The sequence below is a fragment of the Medicago truncatula genome, chromosome 7 (genome assembly GCF_003473485.1).
Source record: "Medicago truncatula cultivar Jemalong A17 chromosome 7, MtrunA17r5.0-ANR, whole genome shotgun sequence".
Lineage (NCBI taxonomy): Eukaryota > Viridiplantae > Streptophyta > Magnoliopsida > Fabales > Fabaceae > Medicago > Medicago truncatula.
In genome coordinates this window covers 49299839-49325065 of record NC_053048.1, presented here as the reverse complement: position 1 = coordinate 49325065, position 25227 = coordinate 49299839, and the positions used below count along the sequence as shown (strand labels likewise).

General features: G+C 31.1%; 2 protein-coding genes and 1 long non-coding RNA gene across 7 annotated transcripts; 2 read left to right on the top strand and 1 right to left on the bottom strand.

Annotated features, from left to right (window-relative positions):
- Positions 1 to 720: 720 nt before the first annotated feature.
- Positions 721 to 4222, top strand: LOC11423290 (uncharacterized). Of its 5 annotated transcripts, XR_005642905.1 has the most exons (6): positions 721 to 883; positions 1738 to 1817; positions 2330 to 2433; positions 2556 to 3415; positions 3598 to 3721; positions 3790 to 4222. It is a non-coding gene; the product is annotated as an uncharacterized lncRNA (long non-coding RNA). The 5 variants fall into 5 exon arrangements; XR_005642908.1 differs by lacking the exon at positions 3598 to 3721 and having other exon boundaries at positions 3790 to 4220; XR_005642906.1 differs by lacking the exon at positions 3790 to 4222 and having other exon boundaries at positions 3598 to 3762.
- Positions 4223 to 9901: 5679 nt separating this feature from the next.
- Positions 9902 to 13128, bottom strand: LOC11432966 (probable purple acid phosphatase 20). Its single transcript, XM_003625750.4, has 5 exons — positions 12785 to 13128; positions 11193 to 11481; positions 10534 to 11108; positions 10328 to 10416; positions 9902 to 10225 (listed from the first exon to the last, which is right to left on the bottom strand). The coding sequence occupies exons 1-5, from the start codon at positions 12929 to 12931 to the stop codon at positions 10042 to 10044; spliced, it is 1284 nt and encodes a 427-aa protein (XP_003625798.2). The 5' UTR covers positions 12932 to 13128; the 3' UTR covers positions 9902 to 10041.
- Positions 13129 to 19590: 6462 nt separating this feature from the next.
- On the top strand, positions 19591 to 23971 carry LOC11427177 (protein IN CHLOROPLAST ATPASE BIOGENESIS, chloroplastic). The gene is made up of 11 exons (XM_003625748.4): positions 19591 to 19770; positions 19854 to 19937; positions 21623 to 21697; positions 22041 to 22083; positions 22165 to 22222; positions 22392 to 22559; positions 22633 to 22695; positions 22792 to 22886; positions 23001 to 23082; positions 23226 to 23336; positions 23469 to 23971. Exons 1-11 carry the CDS (start codon positions 19656 to 19658, stop codon positions 23607 to 23609), a joined length of 1035 nt encoding a protein of 344 aa, XP_003625796.1. The 5' UTR covers positions 19591 to 19655; the 3' UTR covers positions 23610 to 23971.
- Positions 23972 to 25227: the final 1256 nt, after the last annotated feature.

The window sequence follows — 25227 nt, the reverse complement described above, 5'->3', positions numbered from 1 at the left end:
TTGCGATTTTGGTCCTCTATTTAAAAAAATGACAATTTTGGCCCCTTTTGTCTCAAAATTGCTGAGAAGACACCACGTGTCCCAAAAAGGGGTCATGATCGCAAGTTTTTGAGAAGATAAGGGGTCAAAAGATCATATTTCCCTTATATTATTAATGTTGTTTCTCTGTATTAGACTCATTGTAAGGATTCAAAGTTTAATTTTCAAAAAAGGGGGATTGATTCATGAAATAAATTAGAAGTGAATTTCCAATATTGAAGTTTTTTTGTTTGTTGTTTGGTGATTTTGTGTCTATTGATTTGTTTTGTCTCTGTAATCCTTTTTGAAGAATGTTTTTTTCTTTTTGGCTTAAGGTTATAATGTCTATTTTCAATCCTTTTTTATGAGTTGGAGAAATGCAAAGATATGTTATTTCCCCTGTTCAAGATGTTGTTTGGATTCATCAGCTTTTGGGTAATTTTTCCATCTTCAATTATTTCTTATTTTACATGTTTGATCGAATGCCTCATGGATTTACTTTTACAACTCATGTTCTTTTTGGGTTACAAATGTGTGTTTTATATTTAGGCTTTGAAATTGTCTCCAAGTCCTGTTAAATTCTTCAATGAATCCTTTTATTTAAGTTGTTAATTCAATTCTCTAACACCATTATGCAAGGGATTGAGAAGAGATAAAACAAGGCTCTTGATTTTGTTTTATTTATCTGGATTTTTTGTAAGATATACTCCGTTCTGAAAGGTAGTACTAACAAACTACTCTCTGCTGCCAACTTCACCGGAATCGCTCTCTTCGCCCTCCTCTACACGGAGATGCAATTCAAGGACAAATGGATTGCGTGTCTTTCTCTCGGCGTACAGACTTTCCGTACCAAATCATCCCAACAGTTAGTTCAATTCATCATCATCACTATTATACTTTATGCTTCCTTCATTCTTTTCCTTTTACTTTCTTTCATTTTCTGTATTCATTTTACTATCTTTCATTTTTTGTATTCCTTTTACTTTCTTTCATTTTCTGTGAGTACTCTTACATCTATACTATTTATTATAGCGTGAAAACTCTTAGTTTCAGGCTTATAATTAAGTATCTAACTCAGCCTTAGGTATCTACTAAAGATGCTCCAATTGACATATTGTTCAGAGTAAAGGATTGATGATTAAGAGGGTATCTATGAAAGTTTGTTTAGGCTCAATTTATGTGTGACGTAAACAGTTCTGGTAGTATTATGTTATTAGCATAAGTATTTGAATACACTTATGAAATGTAGCCAAAATCCAACATGGCAAACTAAATTTCGAATATCGACTAAGAAATTGTTCATATTTACTGTCCAATGTCTCGAATATAATTACTTCGTATGAAAGAACCAATTTCTCTATTTGCCTATTCAAAATTCTGCATTCAAACTAAAATATTAGAGCTTACTTATAAAAAAGAAATTATAGGGAATATTTTGTCTTGGCTTGGCAGTTTAGGATAGAGAATATTAAGTTCATGTGATGTGAAATCTTAATATGTTTGTTGATGATTTCTCCCTTCAACTCGGGGCTGAATTGAAACTATTTATCGATTTTTATTTCCTTTCCTCCTTATTGGTGGTAGATTTCAATGTTATGGATTTTTGTGTAGATAATATTGTAACATAACTTAAAATGATTATACGATGTGATATCATAACTTATTCCACCTCAAAGTTTGTTTTGCTTTGATAAGTAATTTCATATTTTGTGTTTGCAGGAAGAGCAAACAAATGAGCAGGTGATGATGGAAAGGGAAATAGCACAAAAGAGGAGAATTTTATATATCTTCTAGATTGGGTAAGTTGAGCTTCTTCTTTAAATTCTCTATTTTGGATTTCTTTAATCTTCTTTAAATTAATATATTGTTTTTGGCATGTGCATCAATTTTGTTCTTTGTGTGCATTGAATTTCATCATGGTCTTAGCTTAGCTTTCTAATATTGTTGTATTTGGTAAGTTTCAAGTCTATTAACAAGCATCATTTGTTGCATTTTTATCTGTCAAATATCTTCATTTGTTAATCCTTAGGATGATGTATGTTAAGATTTTTAAGCTACCATGTTGCAGTTTTAGAGACTTAAAGCAATAAATATGATGTGTGCCACTAAATTCATTAGATTGAAACAATATATGGATTGTGGTAAAGAATGTGAGTTTGAAAAAATTGGATTGAAACAATATATGGATTGTGGTGGAGAATCTGAGTTTGATAAATATGTGCATCATATTGGATTGACCTGTATAATCTTGCTTTGGAACTTTCATAGCTTAAATATCAAGATCTAAGGTAATTTTGTGAAAAATTCATAGGTATAAGCTTACTTATATGATGGCTACCGGGAAGACATTGATACCATTGAGGCATTCTATAATGTGAATTTCGGAATCGCCAAAAAGCATGTACTTGACTTCAGGTAAATAAATAGGCTATCTTCCATATAATCATCATATTGTCATGTCAATGCACTCTATGAGAGCATCTTGGTCATGGTGTCAATGGATCTTAATTTCAGTTTCTATGATCGTTCATCTTCAGTTTACACTCAATCGCAATATTTGCCTCCGTCGAAGATGCTTGATGTTGATATCACTGATAGTGTTATCGGGGAAGGATGTGCGATTAAGGTAAATTGTTTCCGAATCTGTTCGAAGAATGTGAGGTTTATACTTTTCTTGACAAAGATGTCAAATATGCTTAAATGGATTTAATTGTGAGAAACTTTAATTTTCTTTTTGTTTCCTAGAATTGCAAAATCTTCCATTCAGTGGTCGGGCTGCAGTCTTGCATTACGTTCAGAAAAACGCAAAAATTCAGCAAATTACGTTCATGAGCTGAAAGAAAGGAAATACATGAAAAACTTGATAAATGGTTTATGATACTTGATTCCTGTGGATTTGGTAAAGTCCCTTTAAGCGCATTTATAAAGATTGCAAATTTTTGTTGGATATTTCTTCAGTTGGTACCTCATCTAACTTTTACTTACCACTTTAAGTTTAGGATCCTTATGAGCCTTAATCTGTCATACTGCATTGGTTTCTTGGACCATGTCAGTACTTGCTGAGGCAATCCTTAGTTCTTTTTGGTCTTTAAAAGTTAAAACTTATTAAACCACCTTTCACATACATGTACTGTTAGCTAGGTCATTTATGGTCATGCTTGTGGTTGTGCTAACATATATCATGCTTGCATATCAAACCATTATATTTACATATCTAAAGTTTGGTATTTGGTGCGGAAAAATTCAGATTTACATGTCTTTGACTTCTTGGCCAATTCAATCCTTAGAGAGGTTCTCTTTACTATTCAGAAGGGAAAACCAGGTGCATTTTCTCCTGGAAGACCAGAGTTCTTGAAAAATTACAAATCAAGCTTGGAATTCTTGGCTTATCTAGAAGGTAGTAGTCATATCTCCTTTCAGCTAATCTCACCTTTTCACCTTGAGAAATATAAATAAAGAAGAAAATGTGGCCTTAATGCGTCAAACAAATTTGTTAATTTAATAGTGTATTTGCTAGATTTATCGATACATGTTTAAGAGTATATATTCACTAATATATGTCATTTAATTCCATGCAAGGATACTGTACATCCAGATCTGTTGTTGCTAAATTTCGATCCGAAGCAATCTATACCGAGTTCATGAAGCAATGTAATTGGAAACTTAGAGAGTATTTTTCTTTGAGGCGATTCTTATATTTAAGGTGGTCATAACTTCATAAGAATACCTGAATTATTAGTGATATATATCTCATTTCTTGAATTACCTCAGGATTTAGGAAATAGCATGGTCTTTAGATTCTGTGCTGACAACATCCAGTCCTGTCCCCGTTCAAAATTTAGATCCTAGCGAAGTAAATTATCAGGACTTAACGCTAAAATCAAATGTAACTCTCTTGGAGAGTTTGAGATTGTGCTGGAGAGAAGAAAATGGATGTATAGTAACTTGCTGGCAGGATATGTCTTTGTTTTCAACAACAGCTTGGAGAGCTAGGAAGTAATTAAGACTAATTTTCAAGCAAGAAAAAGAATGGAATATTAGAAAGAAGAAAAATATGATATGAAGTGAAGAAATGATGGGTAGAGTTTTGAGGGTTTTAATTTTTGTTTTTGTTTTTCTTTATTTGAAGAAAGAGTTTACGAACAGGGTAATGAGTATTCATTTCATCATTGTCAATTTAAAGATACTTTTATTTTTCTGCTGGACTCCTACTCATTTTGTTCTTCATGAACTTCTATCCTCTAGCATGTATGGTACTTGAATGATAATACTTTGGACTTACCCTTAACTCTAATCTAAAACTATCTTAACTTAGAAATGATGTTTCTTTGGTTCATTCTGTGTCATGCAAATGTAATCGTAATTTGCACATCATTGGTTCCAATTAGTTTAATCTTAATTATTATGTTGTTTTCCTGATCTCATGGACAAAATATATGCTCTTTTCAAGAATCAAGACCTGGTAATGTTTTGATAAATATTTATAATGTTTGTGCAATATTCCTTAATTAGTTCATTTTTTGTTTAGAACAATTTTTTTACAAGATACGTTATTCAACCCGTGTAAAACACGAGTTTGTAACTAGTTAACAAATGAAAATAATATCACATGATAGATAAATTTGTTTTTCTTATTTTGAGATTAGCTGTCTTTAAAGTAACTAAGTAGATATCTTTGTTTTCAAAAAAATAAAAAATAGATATCTTTGTCGACAACAAAAATTGAGAAGACAAGATTTTTCATTTTTTTTTTTTATATTTAGCTCCCTCATAAAATCTTGGCCACGACTAATGCACATGTCATAAGGCAGGTTTGTTTAGCAAAATAAGGACACATAAAAAAAACCAATTATAAATATTCGCTTTAAAAATCACACATTAATTCAACTTTTTAAAAGTTCAAAAAATATTTTTCGTTGCTAAATATTTACTTCTCCCTCCGTCCCTAATTTTAAGACCCTTTTGTGAATTTTTTTTGTCCCTTTTCATAAGACCCCTTTGCTATTTCCAACTATATTAATTATTTCTTTACATGCATGCCCCTATTTATTATACATAATTTTCTTCAATCAGCAATAAATATCATGTTGAAAACATAAACCAATTCTCTCTTAAAGGATAAAATTGTAAAAATAATAGTAATTATAAACATATTTAATACAAATATCCACTATCTTAATTCCCGTAATTTTTTCAAAAGGATCCTATAATTAGGGACGGAGGGTTGGATTCGTCTTGATGAATATTTTTAAAATATCAATTTTTTCATATTTTTTTCTAATATATTATTATTAAAAATATTTAAGTTCAAAATTGTCCATTGATAAACGAAACAGAGTCAACTGTATCATTTAAAATAAGATGGAGGGAGTATAAAATAACCATACTAGAGAACAAATTTCTTGTTGAACAGGTTCCAAAGCCTTTTCAGGAGAAAAACATCATTTTATATTTGGAGGTATAGTAAGACCTAACCCACTTCTATTCTTTTGACGGTAGCAAACATTCCAACCATATTTCCCCACAAAAAACTTACTATATGAATTTGTTCCATCTCGTGACAAAGAGTCTTAGAGAGTAATGTATAAAACTCTTATATTGCAAATGATAGTAATGTATAAAACTCAATACAAATTAGAAACATGATCGTAAAACTCGAGAATAAACTTATATGAATTTACAGGTTTAGAAGATAAAAACGAGTGAATCACGCATATAATTGTTCTTGTGTTAGACCCAGGTTAATTCCTACATACTCGCATAGACTCGCGAGTCTATGACGAGAGTCCATGAGTATATTTTTTTTGGTTGAAAAAACCAATTTCGTATCTAATTAAGGGTTAATTTTGCAACTTTCATTAAAGAAAGTTTGTTAATTTACACTCAATTTGCTAATTTACACCAATTTTGTTATGAACAACTTTATATTTTATAGGTTAAATATGAATTTTTATGTTTTTTGTGCTTAAAAATTCACATTTAGTTCATATTTTGTTAAAAATTGATTTTTTTTGGGGGGAGATTGTCAAAATACTCCACCCATTTATGATAAGTTTCATTCAAATGTGACAGCTAAACATGAGTCGATTAAAAAGTATGAACCAAATATGATGATGGAAATTTATTGATGGACTAAAAATCTATTTTTTTTTTAGAGGAATTAAAACGAAAATTTGGTATATTTATAAGGACAAAAATATATGTCCTCGTGAGCTTAATTAGCTCAGTTGATAGAGACAATGTCTAAAATATACAAGGTCTGAGATTCAAACCTCGATCATCCAAAAAAGAAGGAAAGAGGACATATTTTACCTATTATATTGACAATTATAAACACTAAACAACCAAAAGACACGTAAAAAAATAGCACAACCGTTATTAATGTGTATATTTTTGTCCCTGCACATCTATCTTTAGTTTTTATTGGCACAATACAACAAATCTTTACAATTTTTTTTTATGGAACAAAACGATCTTAATTTGTTTTATATACAATATAAATAATGTAATTTGATAGTTTAATCTTTTTGGGTTATATCCTATAAGTTATATACTCTCTCTATCATATTTTTTTTATAAAAGACAAATAAATCAACCAAAATTGATATATAAGCTAAATTGAATAATTGTATCAAAGTTTGAATCCAAAATCTCGCAATTTCATGCGTTAGTTTTTTTGGTATATATGCTTAAAAAAAGAGAAAAAGAAAAAAAAAAAAAAAAAAGCCTAGCCCCGAGGATAAAGAACCCTCAAGGAGTCACTTAAAAGAAAAGAATTCAAATCTTTCAGAGGAGAGTCCCAAATCTTGAATTTGTCATTGCTGGCAGCATCCAATTTAGTCAAAAAAATCTACACTAACATTCCCTTCTATGAGAGAGTGGCATAAATGCACCTTCCAATCCATTCTCAATAAATCCTAAACACAAGCAATGACTGAAGCATAGCAACGATACTTGTTAAAAAAACCAACGTTGTTATTTAAGCCACTTTATCTACCAAAAAAAAAAAAACAATTATTTAAGTAGTTGGGGGGGAGCTCTATATTTCGGCAGCTCTATAGAAATTGAGTCCCCTTACCCTTGTTATTTAAGCCACCACATAACTACAGCAAAGTTATGGCTTTGATTTGATCAACCAAAGTTGTAGCCTCTCATGATTTCCTATCCCATCAAATGTTCAAATTGAGCTTGGTCAACAACTCCCTAAATTCAATTCTGATAACAATGGTACAATCAGTAAGTGTAGGGGGCAAAAGGAGGGTATCCTCCAAAAGCAAAGCCATAGGTAGTAATTAAAGTTTTTCGTAAATCTCGTCAGAAACTAACAATCATGAGAATGCCCCAACAATAATCCTTAATAGTCCCTCTTAGAAAGTCCTTTTGCTTTTACCCCTGCAACATTGTGTCACTCCACATTTAATAATTTAATGAAAACCGGTGCATTCATGATTTATTTTGGTCTAGAACTGTTTTTCACTAGTACTTCTTTTTTCCTGTTCATAAATGTTTGTGATGTGCGCAAGTTATTACTCACGGCTAGATGTATAATTTGCACTCATGAATAGCCATCTTCATCATGTACATTTTCTTCTATAATTACAATTATGCAGGGTGTAATGATATCAATCTTTAATTTTTGGAGAGAGTTTCGGGGATGATTAATGCAGTGCAACGCTCTGTGAGAAGGAAAGTAAATTATGAACGTGGAACATCAACTATCAACACACGTGATGCCTTTGAAATTTCACCCCACAGTAGTAGTTATTATATCAGCTCATCATGGCTGAGTGTGTGATTCTATCGGCTAGAGAATCAACAAATAGACCATCATTTTAGATTAAAAAAAAACCATCAAAATTATGTTTTTTTTTTTTTTTGTTAATCAAGTATCCTTTGTGAACCCTTCAAAAAATTTAACACTGAAGTATTTACATGGTTGAATTTGAATAATAGGATATATGATATAAACCATTATTTATATTTGAATAGAAGGCAAGCGGACAACGTTATCAAGTCTTTTTGGATAACAAAACTAATCATCGTAAACACAAGATTCATGGACCTAGGAGACATGACAATGTTATGCATGATATTTTGAACGCTATGTAGAAGGTCAACAACCCCTGGTGTTAGGAAACCGAAAGTATAAAAAACAAATGGTATAAAAACATGTTGATTGTCAGAAGAAGCTTTCTTATGTTTGGCCATTTTGCTTGACGCCGCTTTTATGAAATCTTTTATCATCACATCTAAGTAAACCCACTTGAGTTGGTTTAGTGGTGTTGGTTCGAAACCTTAAAATATGTTCATCTTAAGGTCTCAAATTCGATTATCCTCGGTGTCAATTTAAATGAGCTAATTTAGTTTCTTCGAAGAAAAAAAAATCATCTCATTCAAGTACTTTTGAGTTATCAAAGTCATGTTAATCGATCAAATATTATGATAATTATTTACTTATTTTACAAAAATTTAAACATTATTGCGATGGATTGACGTGAAATTTATCTTTTTGAATAACCTTTTTTTTTAAACATTTATCATATCATATATTAGTAGTATAATGAATGGACGTGGTTATAACTCATAAATCACATATAAAAAGGAGTAAAATATTAAATTAGTCATTGTTTTTGTAGTTCACTTTCAAACTAGTCTTCAACTTTATGAATATTTTAAAATAATCTTTGTCTTTGTCAAACAAAATTCAATTTGGTCCCCATTATTATATGTTATCTAATACTGTTAACTATGCTGACTTGGCATGTTAACTTGGTTAGTTTGAGATTTCTGTCAAAATCGTATCGTTTCTAACTTTATCCACTTAGTGTCATTTTAATCCTTATCTTTATTCAATTTCTATATAAATTTTGGGATTTATGGTTCTTCATAGGTTTGAGAAATTTTGGGACTTAAAAATTTATAGATTTAAGAAACAAACATAAAGGATGAGAAAATAAGATTAAGATTAGTGAGGGAAATAAATAATTTAGATGAAGAAGACGGGAGAAAAAGATTGGACAACAACGAACAAGAAGATAGTTGGAGAAGAAGAGAGAAAAAGTTGACCATTGACTAGTCAAGACTAATCAAAAGTGTAATGCCATTGTTCACGTGGCAGCTACCGTGACACATCAATACAGTTAATAGTATACCATCAGAGTGAACAAATTAAGAAATATTTGATAAAAACATGAACTACTTTGAAATATTGGTAAACATCAACACAGTTTCTTGATCTCTTCAGCCCTTTGTTTTTTTTTTTTTTGACACAAGCCCTTTGTTTTTCTAATTTTCTAGGATTTACTTGATAAAAGGATACTCATGATTTGTTAATTTCAAGCTTACGTTTAATACATCTCTAGAAAGAAAAAAAAACTAAGTTCAATACTTGCTGAAAACAATATTTGGTCGGTATTTACTTGACTTCAAATTCAATACTTTCCGTCTCGCAATAAGAGACGTGTTGATAAAAAAAACTTGTCTTAAAATGAATGATAATTTTTTTACTTTCAAACAATACTATTAATTAGTGGTTCAGTGTGTGGGTGGAGACTTTGGTTATTTCAACAGGAGTAAGATTTAGTAGCAGTGTGTTTAGCTTATCTAACTTTTTTGCGGATGACAAATGGTAATAATTAATTGTTATTTTTTCTAAATTTGAATTTAAGACCTCAAACTTTTTAACCTTTAGTTCAAAAAAATTGAGCTATCTAACACCATTTAGCTTATCTAGTATTTCTTTACTGGCTTATGAATGTGGAACTTGTGTGTGTATTCTTCAGTTTTACGTAACAAAAATAATTTATAAATCGACATTGGATGACATATACAATGACTTTGATTATGTGCTATTCATGCTTTGTTACGGCTTATGAACTCTAAATTATGGTAACTGCACCGAAAGATATTTATAATATTATTTGTTGAGAATAATTAACTTAGATAACACCTTAACCCAGGCATGCCGTTGATATCATTGTTCCTAGGACAATTTATTTATTTAACTTCCAAAGTAGTAGTATATCAAGCTTTACAAGCGGGGTTAGAGGAAAGGCTTGTTAGCCAAACAGAGTCACTAACAACAGGTTCCTCATTATCATTTTTATGCCAACTCCAAAGTGCATGTGATGCATTAACCACCTCTAATACTCCATGTCCAAAGCTAGCCTCCCTGAATATTGATATCTCCGGCTTAGGATCTTGGTACCTATCATCACATACCACATAAAATTATTTAAAATCATGACTTATTACTACTATATACACCACCTTTGGTAATGTTTAGGAAAAGAATAAAAGTATTAATTACCTTGTGGCTAGGCCTTCACGATTGCCTCCATCCCCAATGGTAATATGCACTGGACCACAATTGTCACCTTTATCTTTATAAACCCGTGTCTAAGAAAATAAAAGAATAATTAGTATGTGAGTGAGTTATCTGCATCGTGATTTCAACCCGATTGAACCAGCACTTCAACTAGACTAATAATGATAAAATAAAATAAAAATACTTACAAAGCGTTCGTATGCATGAACATGCCCTGTAAAAACGACATCAACAAGTGCATTATAGAGCAAACCTTCCATTGCAGTCTTCATGTCAACAGATTCAGCCTCACCCTGATGAGCTTGATTAGAATTATACCAAGGAGCATGAACCAACACCACTACCCAAGGAGTTTTTCCCCTGTTAATCTTCTGTAAATCCCCTTGAAGCCATTTGTATTGTGAAGAATCCGGTGCAAAATCGGTATAAGAACCCAACATGATAACATGAACACCAGACACATCAAAAGAATAATAAAGGTTAGAATCTGATCCACTTTCTTCAAATGGCATTTGCCACCTTGCATTGTATGCTGTGAATGGCTCTTCGTGGACAACTGGAATCTTCTCAACATCATGGTTTCCTGTAGTGACCATCCATGGACGTTGGCTTGCTAATGGTTCAACCAAACGACCGAAAGAGTCCCATAGATTTTGTAAAAAATCTGCGTAGGATAAATCTCCTGGTAATAATAACATATCGTAATTTGAGTCACCTAAATGCTTCAATGTTGAAACTGTCCACTCTGTTTGTCCAAGATCTCCTGCACATTTTTAATTATAGACATATGAGATGAAAAACTAGTTTTCACTATAGTGTGGCTTTAATGAGGATGTAGAGGACATACCAACTACTCCAAACATGATTGGAAAATGAGCTGGTGCAGTCTTAAAATTGTATGTTTTTTCTGAGTCACCCAAACGGTAGTAGTAGACTGTATTAGGTCTGAGGGGACCAATTACGACATTGTGAATTTCACCAGACTCGTAAAGAGCATAATGGTAAGAAGTGGTGATTCCAGTAGCAGAAAGTGCGTTTGCTGAAGGAGATGGGCCGTAATGTACTGTTGCTGGAGTTGGGCTTTCAGTTATCCAAGATATTCTCATCTTGTCTTGGCCCACTTGAGATATATGTACCTACAAGGCCCACACAATCTTATTATTACATTTCTTTTTAAAACTCATGCTCTATTTGTTTGCCTATCAATCCTTTATCTTAAGGATTAAAGAGGAAGACAATCCTTTAGAACCATGAACACTACGATAACTGAACCAGACTCAAATGAGAGTGTATGATATCCCTTATTCTAAGCAAATTGAAGAAATTACTTGCTTAGAATTTGGTAATTCTGGGATCAGGTTCATATTAGTATATTTTTGTTTTGTTTTTATAACCATTTCCCTAGAGCATGATATATATATACTCTTTTTGGTCACATTTATAAGCAATTTTTACTCTTTTAGATTTACAAAATAAATATTATAATCCAGATACACCAATTGTTTAATAAATTTGAAAAAGAAAAAGTTGTTTATAAATGTGACCGGAAATAGTATATATCATGTTGTAAAATATTAGATTAGAATGATCTTAACTACTGTCTTTATTTTTCATTCAATTTAGGAGGGAAAAGATTTATGTATATTGAAAAAGGAAATGCTAAAGTGTGACATTGTTGCATTGATTAAAAGGAGAAAAATAGAAATATTGTATTGGAAAAATAGTGAAAAATAATAAATTTTATTTTTTTAAAAGTTAAAATATTGTTGAATCCAATGCAAATATATTACTTGATTTCCTCATCAAATGTTCTAAAAGCACTTATTAACATAACCTTATTGAAAATTCAACCTTGTTTTTTTAAATGAATTCAACCTTATTCTTACCTAGTGTAAATATGTTTTTTTTTAATAAAGTTAGTGTAAATATGTTTTTCTTCTGGTCAAGACAACAATATAAAGTAATAAATAAATAGTTTTTCTTTCTAAGTACAATTTTTTCTTTATTTTGGTCAAGACAACAATTTTTTCATTTATCTGGTCAAAAAAAATAGTTTCCTTTCCAAATATAATACAATACCTGGTCACTATGATCCGATTAATTAGTCAATAAATTGTCGTAATAACTTTTGCAAAGCTTTCTTTATTTTTTTTTGGTCAAGTTTTGCAAAGCTTTCTTAATGTTAATTAAAAAAAAAAACAGTTACTTCTCCCACTTGGCAATCTTAACTGCCAATGGTTTCCATGTTGTTTTCAATTTGGTAATCCATATTGTTGTCTTCTCCACCTAACCACCGACCTCAAACAATTGTATATGGTAAATGAAAGTTTGAGAGGCAGCACATGATATGATTTAATAGAAAATTTATAACAATGAATACGATTGAACAGTTTTTTGTCGTGAAGCATTTAATGATTTTAAAGCAGAAAAGAAATGTACCTGTTGTGGCGATGAGTCATCATGATCGTGAGGAACAAAAATGGTTTTACGAGGCGGTGGTCGATTGTAGCAATAAACGGCGTCAAATCCTAAGCATACCAAAATCAAGAAAGCCAAGCCTGGAAAATGTGTTCCCTTGAATCTCATTTTGTTTTCTTCAAATTTTGGTGTGTAGTGTTTTACACTATAAAATAATATTGGCTTTTTTTCCCTTTAAATTTCCTGCAACACTAGATAGAAGGGATAAAGGTTGAAGTTGAAGGAAGAAGACGAGAGCAGCACTATATTTATACACAAATGAAATACCAACTTCCCCCGGAAATAACTAGCTGTCCATATACATTAATAGGAATTTGTTTGACATATCATATATATTAATAGGAAATAAAAAATAAATACTTTTGTCCAAACTAAATATATAGAATATGTTATGTCAAAAAATACTTGTCTCATTATGTATTATTTCATTCGTACTAAATTGAGAAATATATATTAATTTTATATGAAAACGAAAAATTATGAACTACTTTTTACAAAACTGTATTTTATCATTTGTACGAAAAATACATTTTAATAGAAATACTTGACATCTAAAGTGAATGTGAAACTAGTTTATCCTGGCAAGTAAATGTCCTTTTCTTTTTTTTTGTCAAGCCTTTTCTTTTTCTTTCTATTGCGGTATAAAAAGGGTAAAACTTGATTGATTATATCATCATTATATAGATAATTTGATGATGTGCACGATCGAACCGTAATTTTTTATTTTTTATTTTACCTTAAATTATGTGATATTCTTACCATTACAATATTTGACTAAAAAAAGGTAGTCCCATTCTTATTTTTAATTATGGCCTCCGTTATTTTGTTAACTAATGGATATTTTATTTAAAATGAGTACTATTCGTATTTTTTTTTATTCGGTACAAACTATTCGTAAAATTCTAAGTAAATTATATTCGTAAGACATCTCACGTGTTTGTGTCTGTAGTTATCATTTGTTTTGACAAAATTTATGTAAATAATAATTAATAACAAATGATTATTGATAGTAATAATTTTTTAAAATTATAAATTAATTCTATGATAATTTTTTCCTTGGTCAAATAATCAAATGATTAGAAATTTACTTTTAAAGCTGAATAAGTGAGATTTAAAACCTCAACCCCAATACCTAAATATTAAAATACATTGTCAATACTAATTGAAATATGAAAAATTGTCTGCCAAGTACCGACAAAGCTCCATAAAAAAAAAGTATCAGCAGAACATTTATATGAGAAATCTAACACAACAAACATTTTAAGATGTAGTAATTTTTTTTTCTGAAAGAACGTGGTAAATATTATATAATTGTAGTTTTTTTTCTTTCTTTCAAACAATGTAGTGGTAAGATGAGTGATTTTAACCAAGGTCTGTTATAGCTGGCAAATCAGTGTTAGATATACAACATCATTAAGAAATTTATAGAAAGTTTATCGTCTATTTGAGTCTCACAAGACTTGTAATTTATATTATGAACCACAATCATAATTAAATAAATTAATTTAATTTTTTTTTTATTTATATTTAAAAACGAAGGAAGTACTTAATTAGCAAGACAACAATATGTACATGCAGCTATAGCCGTAGATGTATGGGACCAGCTCTAGTCTATTTTACTGGCCTACTGGCCTCAGCACCGCATTCATATTTCAGTTCAATTTCAATTTCACACTTACGAACCATGACTAGTTCAATTTCTAGTCTATTTTCTAATGTGTGGTCTTTGTAGAACATAGTGGTTATTGATTACATTTATTTTTTTCAAGCAATTTGGCGGTTACACTCACAACTATAAATTAATTTCCGTTCATGAAACTATCAAATGATATACACTTATAAGGTTTTTTTTTTTTAATAATCAATTCTATTTTTTGGTCAAGTAGTTAGAAATTCACCTTTTAAGATAAATAAGTGGAGAATCTGGGGTTTACATTTCATCTCCTGCATATCGCATTAGGAAGAAATACAACTACAAATTTAAGATAATATACGAGTCTATCTGGAATTATTGAGTCACAGACTATCAGGTTTTCGTTATCGGATAACTCGAGTCACAATCTCATCTTCAGTCCTGAGTGTAAGGGGCTGCGTCAAAGAGTTCTACATTGAATGATATATGGCCCGACAATGTGGAGATTTGTTAGGCTCAACCATAAATTTTAAGAAGGATGTGTGCTAAGAGTCATACGTTGAAAGTGGTATGACATGAACAAGTGTTATAAGTGAGGATAATCCCCATCATATAAATTGATTTTGCAAGGTTGAGACACAACCACAACTACAAATTTAAATAATATTACAGTCTATCGAAAATATGTTTGATCATCTATAGAGAATGTCATATTGAATGAGATAGAGTCTAACAATATGTTTGTAAATGAGACGGTCATTACCATACAAATCAATTTTGTGTCAGGCTCAAATATTCTAAGAATAAAGAAACATGATTAATTTCTCATACATTTGTCCTTCTTTCAACGGTCTCGCATTTAGAATTGACATACCTTTGAACAACATTCCTGAAGAGGAATGTTATCTTTCATTATGAATAAATTTTTAAGAAACATTTTAATGCCTCCGTATTTTCTTTTCTGTTTTGGATGAGAGATGAACATTTATCGCTGCACTTTCCAGAAAACAAAGAGTAATGGTGAATAGTTATCTATGCATCTTCCTAAAAAATATCACCTCCTTCTCCTTAATGGTTGTATAAAGGCTTAAATACTCTTTTGGTCCCTTAACTATTTAATTGGTATCGCTTTGGTCCCTTAACTAAAAAAAAAGATTATTTGAGGATTTTAAGTTTTTTTTTAGTCTCGTTTTGCTCCCTTCTGTTAGGTTTCCGTTAGTTTTAATAAAAAGCCGTTAAGTGTGGACACGTGTCACCTTGCCATTGGATCTGAGATTTTTTTTTTTTTTTTTTATGAAAAAAATTAATTTTTTTAATATATATATATTTGTAAAAAATCCCTAGAACCAATGACAAAGTGACATGTGTCACCTTGTCATTGGTTCTGGGATTTTTTTTTAAAATATATTTTAAAAAAATAATAATTTTTTTGTAAAAAAAATAAATAAATAAAAACTCAGAGCCAATGGCAAGGTGACACGTGTCTAGGAGTTAATTTTTTTTTAAAACCCTAACGGAAACCTAACAGAAGGGACAAAAACGAGACTAAAAAAAAGCTTAAAATCCTCAAACAATATTTTTCTTAATTAAGGGACCAAAGCGATACCAATTAAATAGTTAAGGGACCAAAAGAGCATTTAAGTCTTGTATAAATTATAAATTCATATTTTTGAATCTCAAAGTTATAATATGGAATGAATAAGATATGGCATGGGTTCACTATTTAGGCATGAGTATCTTTTTTATAGAGAGAAAGGCTTGATTATTATATCATTAAATATCATCATTATTGGTACTATTGTGTACAATGTGGAATCCTTTACTTAAAAAGAATCTCAACCTATTAAGGACCCTATTGAAATAAGAAAAAAAATAGGTATCTATTAGTTAGCCGACAACTATATAGATTCTCCTTCTCTTCATCAACTAATGAGAGTCTCACAAATTATAAAATAATGTATATAAAAGTTGGTCTCACCATCTCAAATTCATGTGATTCTTTCACTTTTCAATTTCTTATTATTTATTTTCTAAATGCACATATTAATGAACTTATTTAAGGTTTTTTTTTTTTAGTTTAGTACCATTAAAGTTATTGAGGCCTTAATACATACTCCTTTTAGTTTACTTATGATAAACAAATAACATGTACATGTTTGACTCATTGAATGATCCTTGTTAGTTTACGTATGATTGTAGATGCTCTGGACGTTGGATAGCAAGACTTAATAATTAAACAATAACAAAATATACTAGACCAAAAAAATAAAAAAACAATAACAAAATATTGAAATAAATCAATCATTTAACTCTTTGAAGTGATTGATGATTAATTAGTAATTAATTAATATCTTTCCGTGAGTGATCAAAACGTTTAAACTTACATGAAAGCATTCCACAAGATCCTGTCCAAAAAAATTCCATAAGATAGAGTTTTAGCCACGGTGATAGCGATTCGATGATTTGAACATAATAATACATTAATTAATAACGTTTCTTTTTCAATTTTTTTTGTCAGGTAGTTTATTGGTTAGAATTCACCTTATAAGGTAAATAAGTGGGGTGTCCGGTGTTCAAACCTCAGCCCCTACATATAACAATGCATTGTCCCTGCCAATGCCAACTGAGCTATACTCACGGGGACTCTTTTTCTACTCTTTCAGAGCAATAGCATGTTTATGTATCCGCTTCTATTTTTTTTTTTTTGTGGTAGATGGGGTTTGAACCCCATACCATGTGTCCGCTTTTATATTAAGCAATATTTTATATAAAAAGAAATATTAATTTCGACATTTATTACATTATGATCAAAACATTACTCCCTCCGTTTTAAAATGAATGTCGTTTAAGGTTTTTACAAACATATTAAGAAATGCAATGATTAAAATAAAGAGAATTGTTATTTTACCAAATTATCCTTATTAACTATTGGTCGGTTTTAAAAGTAATACTTTGGAAGTTGTGTGCATAGTATTAATTGAAGGGTATAATTGAAAAGAAAAAATTATTATTGCATTGGAAACTGAAAATGACATTCATTTTAAAACAATTATTTTTGTCAAAAACGACACTCATTTTAAAAGTGACATTCATTTTTAAAACAATTATTTTTGACTAAAATGACATTCATTTCCAATAGATGTTTTGATCATTTGTACCAAAAAAAAAGTTGTCCATATTACAAATATTATTACAAATAAGATTAAAATAAATACGCTCACACTAATACAAATGTAATATGGACACTTTTTTTTCTTCTTCACGAAATAAAGTAGGGATTAAAATGTGTACTTAAAATTAAAATGTTTGTTTTATCTGCAAAAATTATATGATTCTCTCCATTATGCTACGTGAAAGTTGGAGAAGTGTCGGGACTACACCTTATTTACGAAAATTGTCCTCCCATTTTATACTCATTTTCATTCCATCAATTATCACATTTTTACGATTTTGACACCAAATTGGGCATTATATTGCCAATTTTTAGGCTAAAAATCAATTTTTAAGTCAAAATAGGAGTTGAGACCAAAATTACAACAAACGTGATAATTGATGGACAAAAAATTAAGTTCGATTCCATAATAGTTGAAGCTATTTTTGTGATTTTATGACCAAAAGTGCAACTAAAATAGTTTTACACACATTTAATCATATCCCGCTGTTTAGTTTTATATACATATATATTAAGAAAAATAATACCATGACAACGGCAAGTCTAAATAGTGAAATTTTACTGAACATGTAATTAAAACTTATTTATACCGATGACACATACAATTTTTCTTTTCTTTCGAGCAACCATGTTATAGCCATAGGTAAGAGTTTTTTTTACTCTTTATCGATGATTAATCTTCGTTGAGAATTGTGAAACACATAAAGTGGATTTGTCCCTCTCGATCATATTTTCTTTAAACACAGTGGTCAAAGATTAGGGATGACATTTGGACCCAGGCCCAATGAATACCCACATAAAATAGCTACAATGGGGAGAGTAAAACCCCGCTATCATGGGTCTGGGGATGGATCCGGGTAATACCCACAAATTTTAATGGGCATGGGCACGGATAAGGGTACTATACTGCCCAGACCCGCAACCCCGCATATACATATTTATTTAATATCATAAGTAATTTATTTATTTTTAATGTATAATTAAATAATTTATTTAGCTATTTAAACCTAAACTAAAACCTAAATCAAAAAACTACTTAATACAATAACAATTACATCCTGTTAGTGTACAATATTTTAAAGATATTTTGAATGTTTTTAATTTGACTAAATACTACGATTCATATTATTTTATGAGTTAATTTTAAAATATTTTGTTCATAGTTTTATTTCAATTGTGATGTTTTTATTGTCTTTTCATAGTTAAAGTGTGGATAATGGGTGCGAGTATGTGCATTTAGATACCCATATGATATGGGGAAGAGCACTAAAGTTGTTGCCCACGAGAGTACGGGCACGAGTACAGATAATTTTTAAAAATACAGGTATGGGAATGGGCATTGTAGTACCCTACCCATTAAATACCCATTGCCATCCCTATCAAAGATCAAACTCATGGTAGCTTGAGAGGCTTAAATCTCTTATTACTTGAATATTCATTAGGGATACATACAAATTAAATTCTATCAATAACAATTATATACTATATGTAATATATATTCATAATATATTTAAGACGGAGAGCTCGAGTTCATTGGCAATTGCGGTCAAACTTAACATACTTACACCATTAATAACTCTTTATAAAAGAAAAATTAAATCAATCAAAATGCTTATGTTGATGATTATGTAAACAAAACTTCTAACAATTTCAGCACCTATTAATATTAATATGTTAATATATCCTGATAATATGATAAAATATCATATAGTTTTCTCATGAAGTTTTATAGGTTTGATCTACATAATTATAAATTTTCTTTTTCACAAAACACTTCAATTGTTCTCGTGAGCTTAATCCACGTTGATATGAATAATGTATAATATATACGAAGGTTCGGGATTCAAACCCATTGACCTTAAAAAAAAAAAAAAACTTCAATTAAATTGTTTTTAAACCCAAAACACTTCTATTAAGTTACATTAACTATTAATTACTGTATTTATTTATTAATTTTACAAAACTTTTGGAAACGGAAAAAGAAAAACAGATATAGGGAGTGTGGAGGAGAATAAAAAACTAGAGAAATGAAGATGAGCGGCGGAGTATTGTGTGGCGGAAGTTCACGTTGCAACGCCGTGCCTCTGTTTCTCAACCACCGTGCAGCTTCTCTTCGCATCTCTTCTTCTTCCTCCATTCCTGGTAACACTATTCTCTCATCTCATCTCATTCCAAATTTCTTATTGTTTGGCTTTTTCCATTCTTCACTTTCTCCGTTGTTGCAGAGCATGTTTCTTTTGTAAAAGATGTAGCTGTAACTCAACCTCCTCAGCATCTCTCACAACTCTTGACTATCTTGAAAACTAGAGGTACCATTTTCCACTTCTTCTTCTTCTTCTTCTTCAAATTCAGCTTATTTGTTGTACTCAACTTTAGAACAGTTATGAATTTGTGTTTTGTGAATGTAGTTAGTTGAATATGTGACTTCGATTATTTTGGGAATAAATATCCAAGTTGTCATTGTAATTGTATAGATGTATCAAACTAATCCACACATTATCAATATTCTTAAATGACGATCAATCAAATTACAAAATGCATTTTGATATTATTCACTTAGGCTTTGTTTGGATGGAGGATTTGGAGGGGAAGTGAGGAAGGACTTACTTTTCATTTTTGAATTACGGACACTATAGAATATTTTCTTAAATCAATCAAGTATAATTAAACTAATATATAAACATTAATCATGACATTCTTTTCATTTTTTTTTTAAATATCAATTATATATCAAGATGTAGACTCAGCCCTTCAAAACCCTCCTCCCAAACAGACCCTTGATTTCAAATGGATTATCGATATTACCAACTTTTTTTTTTTTTTTTTGAACAAGCCAAAATGCAATATATTATATCAATGGGAGTGATTCATCTCCCACAAGGCGTGCAAAAGAGAAACACCCAAAAGTTTGAACAAGACAGTCACAAATATCTCATACTAGAGCTGCTCGAAATTACAAGGAAAGAAATATACACTAATTACAACATTAGACCCATACAAGATAATGAGTTTCGCCTTCAACCAATGGAAAGATAACATTTTTACCTTGTCTGTTAATTGAGTTGGAACCAATGCCTTTTGATTAAAAACTCTGTTATTCCTTTCCTTCCAAATGATCCAAACACACGCGGGCCATATCAATTTGAGAAACGGATAAGTAGATCGCGCTAACCCGGAAAAGTGACCAAACTGATGAAAATGTTCGCCAGTCGCTTCTGGAGCCACGAAGTTGATGCCTAACCAATTAAATAGATATACCAGACACTGCAAAAAGTAGTACAACCAATAAAAAGATGACCTACTGACTCCTCACCACCGCACCCTCCTACACATCTGTTATCGTCATGCTGAAGGACACGGCACCGCCGAAGATTATCTTTTGTCGGAAGACGGTTACAGAGAAGTCGCCACGCAAAAATTGATACCTTTAACGGGACCTTCGTATGCCAAACGTCATCGAACAATCCCCTTGCAATAGGTTCGTCCACTGATGTTAGAAAATTATATGCTCCCTTAATGGAATAACCATTAACGGGACTTAATCTCATTTCAGTCCCTAAAAATCCTTTTAGAGGGGTAACTTGATTAAAAAATTGAAATTTTAGAGATTATTTTGTGTTGTGTAGCAAGTGTGATTTAGAAAAGTGGAGGTTGAACACTTTATAAGTGAAAGGACCCATAAGCCTAATGTATTTAAGGTTTTGCGTAAAGATGTGGCGTCAAATTATCTTTATATGATTGTTCTTGATCCAATATGGATGATCCCCCGAATCCACTCGTGACCCATCATTTTGAAATATTGATAATGTGAGAGACTAGATTGACACAATTATACAATTTCAAGGACCAATTTGGGTGTTTACTCATTAATATGGTGTATGAAACCATGCTAGAGTATATAAACATATTTGGTTTGAAATTTGAAGTACTTCTACGGTTTGATATTAATTAGGTGATAATTATTTGTTTGTTTGTTATGATTTGTGTATAACAGGGGAAACAATTATTTCTCCGGGTGCCAAGCAAGGATTAATCCCCCTTGCTATTCCCCTGTCAAAAAACAGCTCCGGTAAGGATTTAAGAGTTAATAGCTTTTAGAAATAGGGTTTTGTTAGGATAAACAACTCAATTAAGTGTTTATCATATGAGTGTTAATGTATAAGCTATTTCTATGACAAACAATAAAATGAAGTCAAAGTACACGCTGTTTTCATAAGCTATCACTGAGAGCTTATAGAAATAAGCTGAAAACAAATTATTTACATGTCATAAGCTGTTTCTATAAGCTCTCCTAAACTTTGGCGCATATGGTTATGCCATCAGAGAAACTCAAATACATCAATCCAATAGGTCCTAAATCTTAAACTTCTGTGGTATTGTTTATAAACTTTCTATGATTATTTTCTTCACAGGTTCTGTAATTGCACTGCTGCGATGGCCCACAGCTCCACCCCAGTGAGGCTCCATGTTCATCCCTTTTTCATGGTTAATTTATTGTTCTGAATCTTATAGTCTCATAGTTGCAAACACCTACAGATTGGAAATGCCGGTGGTGGAAGTGAAAAAACACGGAGTGTGGCTTTTAGCTAAGACTGTAAGGGAAACACTACATCACGGTGGCTATTGTTGATAATTGATAATACACACACATAGACTAATGGACACTTCATTTTGTGTTTATTGTGACGATACTATGTGATTGAAGAATATGATAGTCGATAATATACATTGATTAATGCAAGCTGTTTATTTGCTTCATACAGGTAGACCAATATATTCACAGGATATTGGTTGAAGAAGATGCGAAGGACAGTCAAGAGAGAAATGAAGAACTCTTTCATGCTTCAGCTGATGTTGGAGAAAAGCTTTATAGAAAGGGTGATTTTGCCGAGTCTGGGATTTCTAACTTAGACAGCTATCTTCTGAAAAAGGTATTCATAAATTTGTAAACTTGTATTGTTCACTCTCACAATCAATCATTGCAAGAACCTAATCTATTTTTAGGTTGGTATATTTCCTGATGTCTTAGAGCGCAAAGTGAAGCGGCATTTTGATGAAGGAGATCAGGTAATATAACACTATAAAATTCTTTCACATTTTATTTGTTCCTCGAGCGTTAGTCATAGTCAATTGATACATATTGGCTATGTCTGTGTGTGGAAGGTTTCAGCTTTAGTGACGGGGGAATTTTATACAAAGAAGGAGCATTTTCCAGGATTTGCACGACCTTTTGTGTTCAATGCTGAGGTTATGTTGAGGTTGGTAGTAGTAAATACTTTCTATTACATCTCGAATTTGGTCAAAATGATAAATGTGAACCTACTTTTCTCAACTTCTAAGGAGCTATTGTTGCTGGAAAAAAACAATTATAGGGTTGGGCGTAAAGTAGAAGCTAAAGATGCCGCCAGGGGAGCTTTAAAATCACCATGGTGGACTCTAGGCTGCATGTACAGGGTATGATTTTTTTTTTTTTTGAAAGAAGGGGTATGAATTTTTTAGTTATGTGTAATTTTATCATTCATATTTTATATTTCCGTACTTATTCCCATCTATTTCATACTTTTCGGGTACTTCTTCCGTCAAATTTGTTTGCTTAGGACGTTGCTGATATAGCTCAATGGGACGATGAGCAAATTGAGTATATTAAGGAGAAGGTGACTGAAGAGGGAAGGCAAGAAGATCTTAAAAAAGGGAAGGCGCCTGCACAGGTTTCGTATATTTTCAACTATTTATCGATTACATTTGAATATAATGTCTATCAACATAAAAAATGAATGACAAGGGCACCTGCTGATATTCATGCTAATCTTTTCTTATTTTCACTTTCAAATCAATTGCAGGTTGTATTGGATGAAGCAGCTTTCTTGTTAGATTTGGCTTCTATAGAGGGAAATTGGGACGGCTATTTGGAACGGATTGGCAAATGTTATGAGGAAGGAGGACTCGACGATATTGCAAAATTCATTCTTTACAAACAATAATTTACTTGCAGATTTTGTCCATTTATAGACTTCAATGTCTTCCCTGTTCGGTGTTTCCAGTACTTCATAGTTATTGGATATTTTAACTTGAGTTGGCATTTCATTCAATGTAATTGGACTCCTCCAATGCCTATCGTTTTTCATGCTTTTTACATGTAAGAATAATGACACTAACTAGATACCTGCAATGTCTCTGATTATTTGCATCCACTCACCATCAATTATTGGTATGTTTTTGCAAAGATTAGAGAGTGCTTGTAATAAGTTTGTTTACCAGCAAGTACCGAAAGATTCCTTTATGCAGTTATCGGTGGCCTTGACCAACTAAAAACGCCAATGAATGAAAGAAAGGACATATCTTATATTGTACTATGTTAATTTAAGAGAAAGTGAAATGTTATTTGGACAACTATTTTGTTGTCCAACAACATATTTATGTACGATCTAGATACAATTTGGTTTTTTATTAGTTTTTCTTTCTTCTGAAGTCAAATTAATAGTTATAAGTGGTGTATTTTTGTACATCGTCAATTTTTAGTTGCTCAAATGGGTAAAAATTCCACTTCGAGTAATCTGAAGTAATTGGATTTTAACCCTCACATTCCCTAGTTCGGGAAAGCATTATTCTTGATTTTGGTTTGAGAGCCGAATTCGTCACAACTCCCACATACAGTTTTCATACTTCATTCTATTTATCACTAATTTCTCATGACAATATTTATTTCTAGTATATAGATTGAGTGTAAAAGACATTATTGTGAGTACACTTTCTCTCTCTTTTGGTTTTGGTTTAAGTTTTTGAGTGATTATCGTTCACTATGCAAAATGATCCTTGTAGTAATTGATTTACTTGGGATACTATTGTGTATTTGTTCTTTTCGGAAATGTATTAAAGTAATGCAACTTTACAAGTGATCAATGTGTATAAGTTCAACAACACAGTGATCGGGTTCTTGAAATTGTTCATACTTTTAGCATCTATACTAGTAATTGGAGCAGGTATATGGATGGCATCAAGGCCAGGAACATCACAACCTGTGGAAATTTTATCCAAATCCCAGTTCTTGTTAGAGGATTTTGTAATGTCATTAGCAAGCTTCATTGGTGCTTGTTTTATTGGACCTCTATGCAAAGGGATACTGTCCTCACAATGCATGTACAAATATAATTGGTTTATCTAACTAGCTTGTTTTCTTATCCTATTGGAGTACTCACATTATCTTCTCAATTATTAGTTTATCTAAATCTTTGTACTAACATTATTTTCTTCCACTTTTTTCATGAGAATAGAAGAAATTTTTGAATTGGTATGTATGCAATAAAGTAACAAAAGTAAGCATTTTTTGTGTGAAATTGATCAGTGCTAAGTCATAGCTGTGTTGTGACTTGTAGGTGATGAAGTCTTAATGTTGACTGATTTTTTTTTTTTTTGGATTAGTAATTTTTTTTATCTAAAATAATTGGCATATGAATGATGGCCCAATGTATTTATTAAAACATATCACATTAGCCACAGTTTAACCGTAGTTAAAACCTATTCTTCCTCAAGACTTTCCATATTGATAGTGCCAACTTTTATATTTGCTGTTAAACAACAATGACATTTTTTTTATGCCAA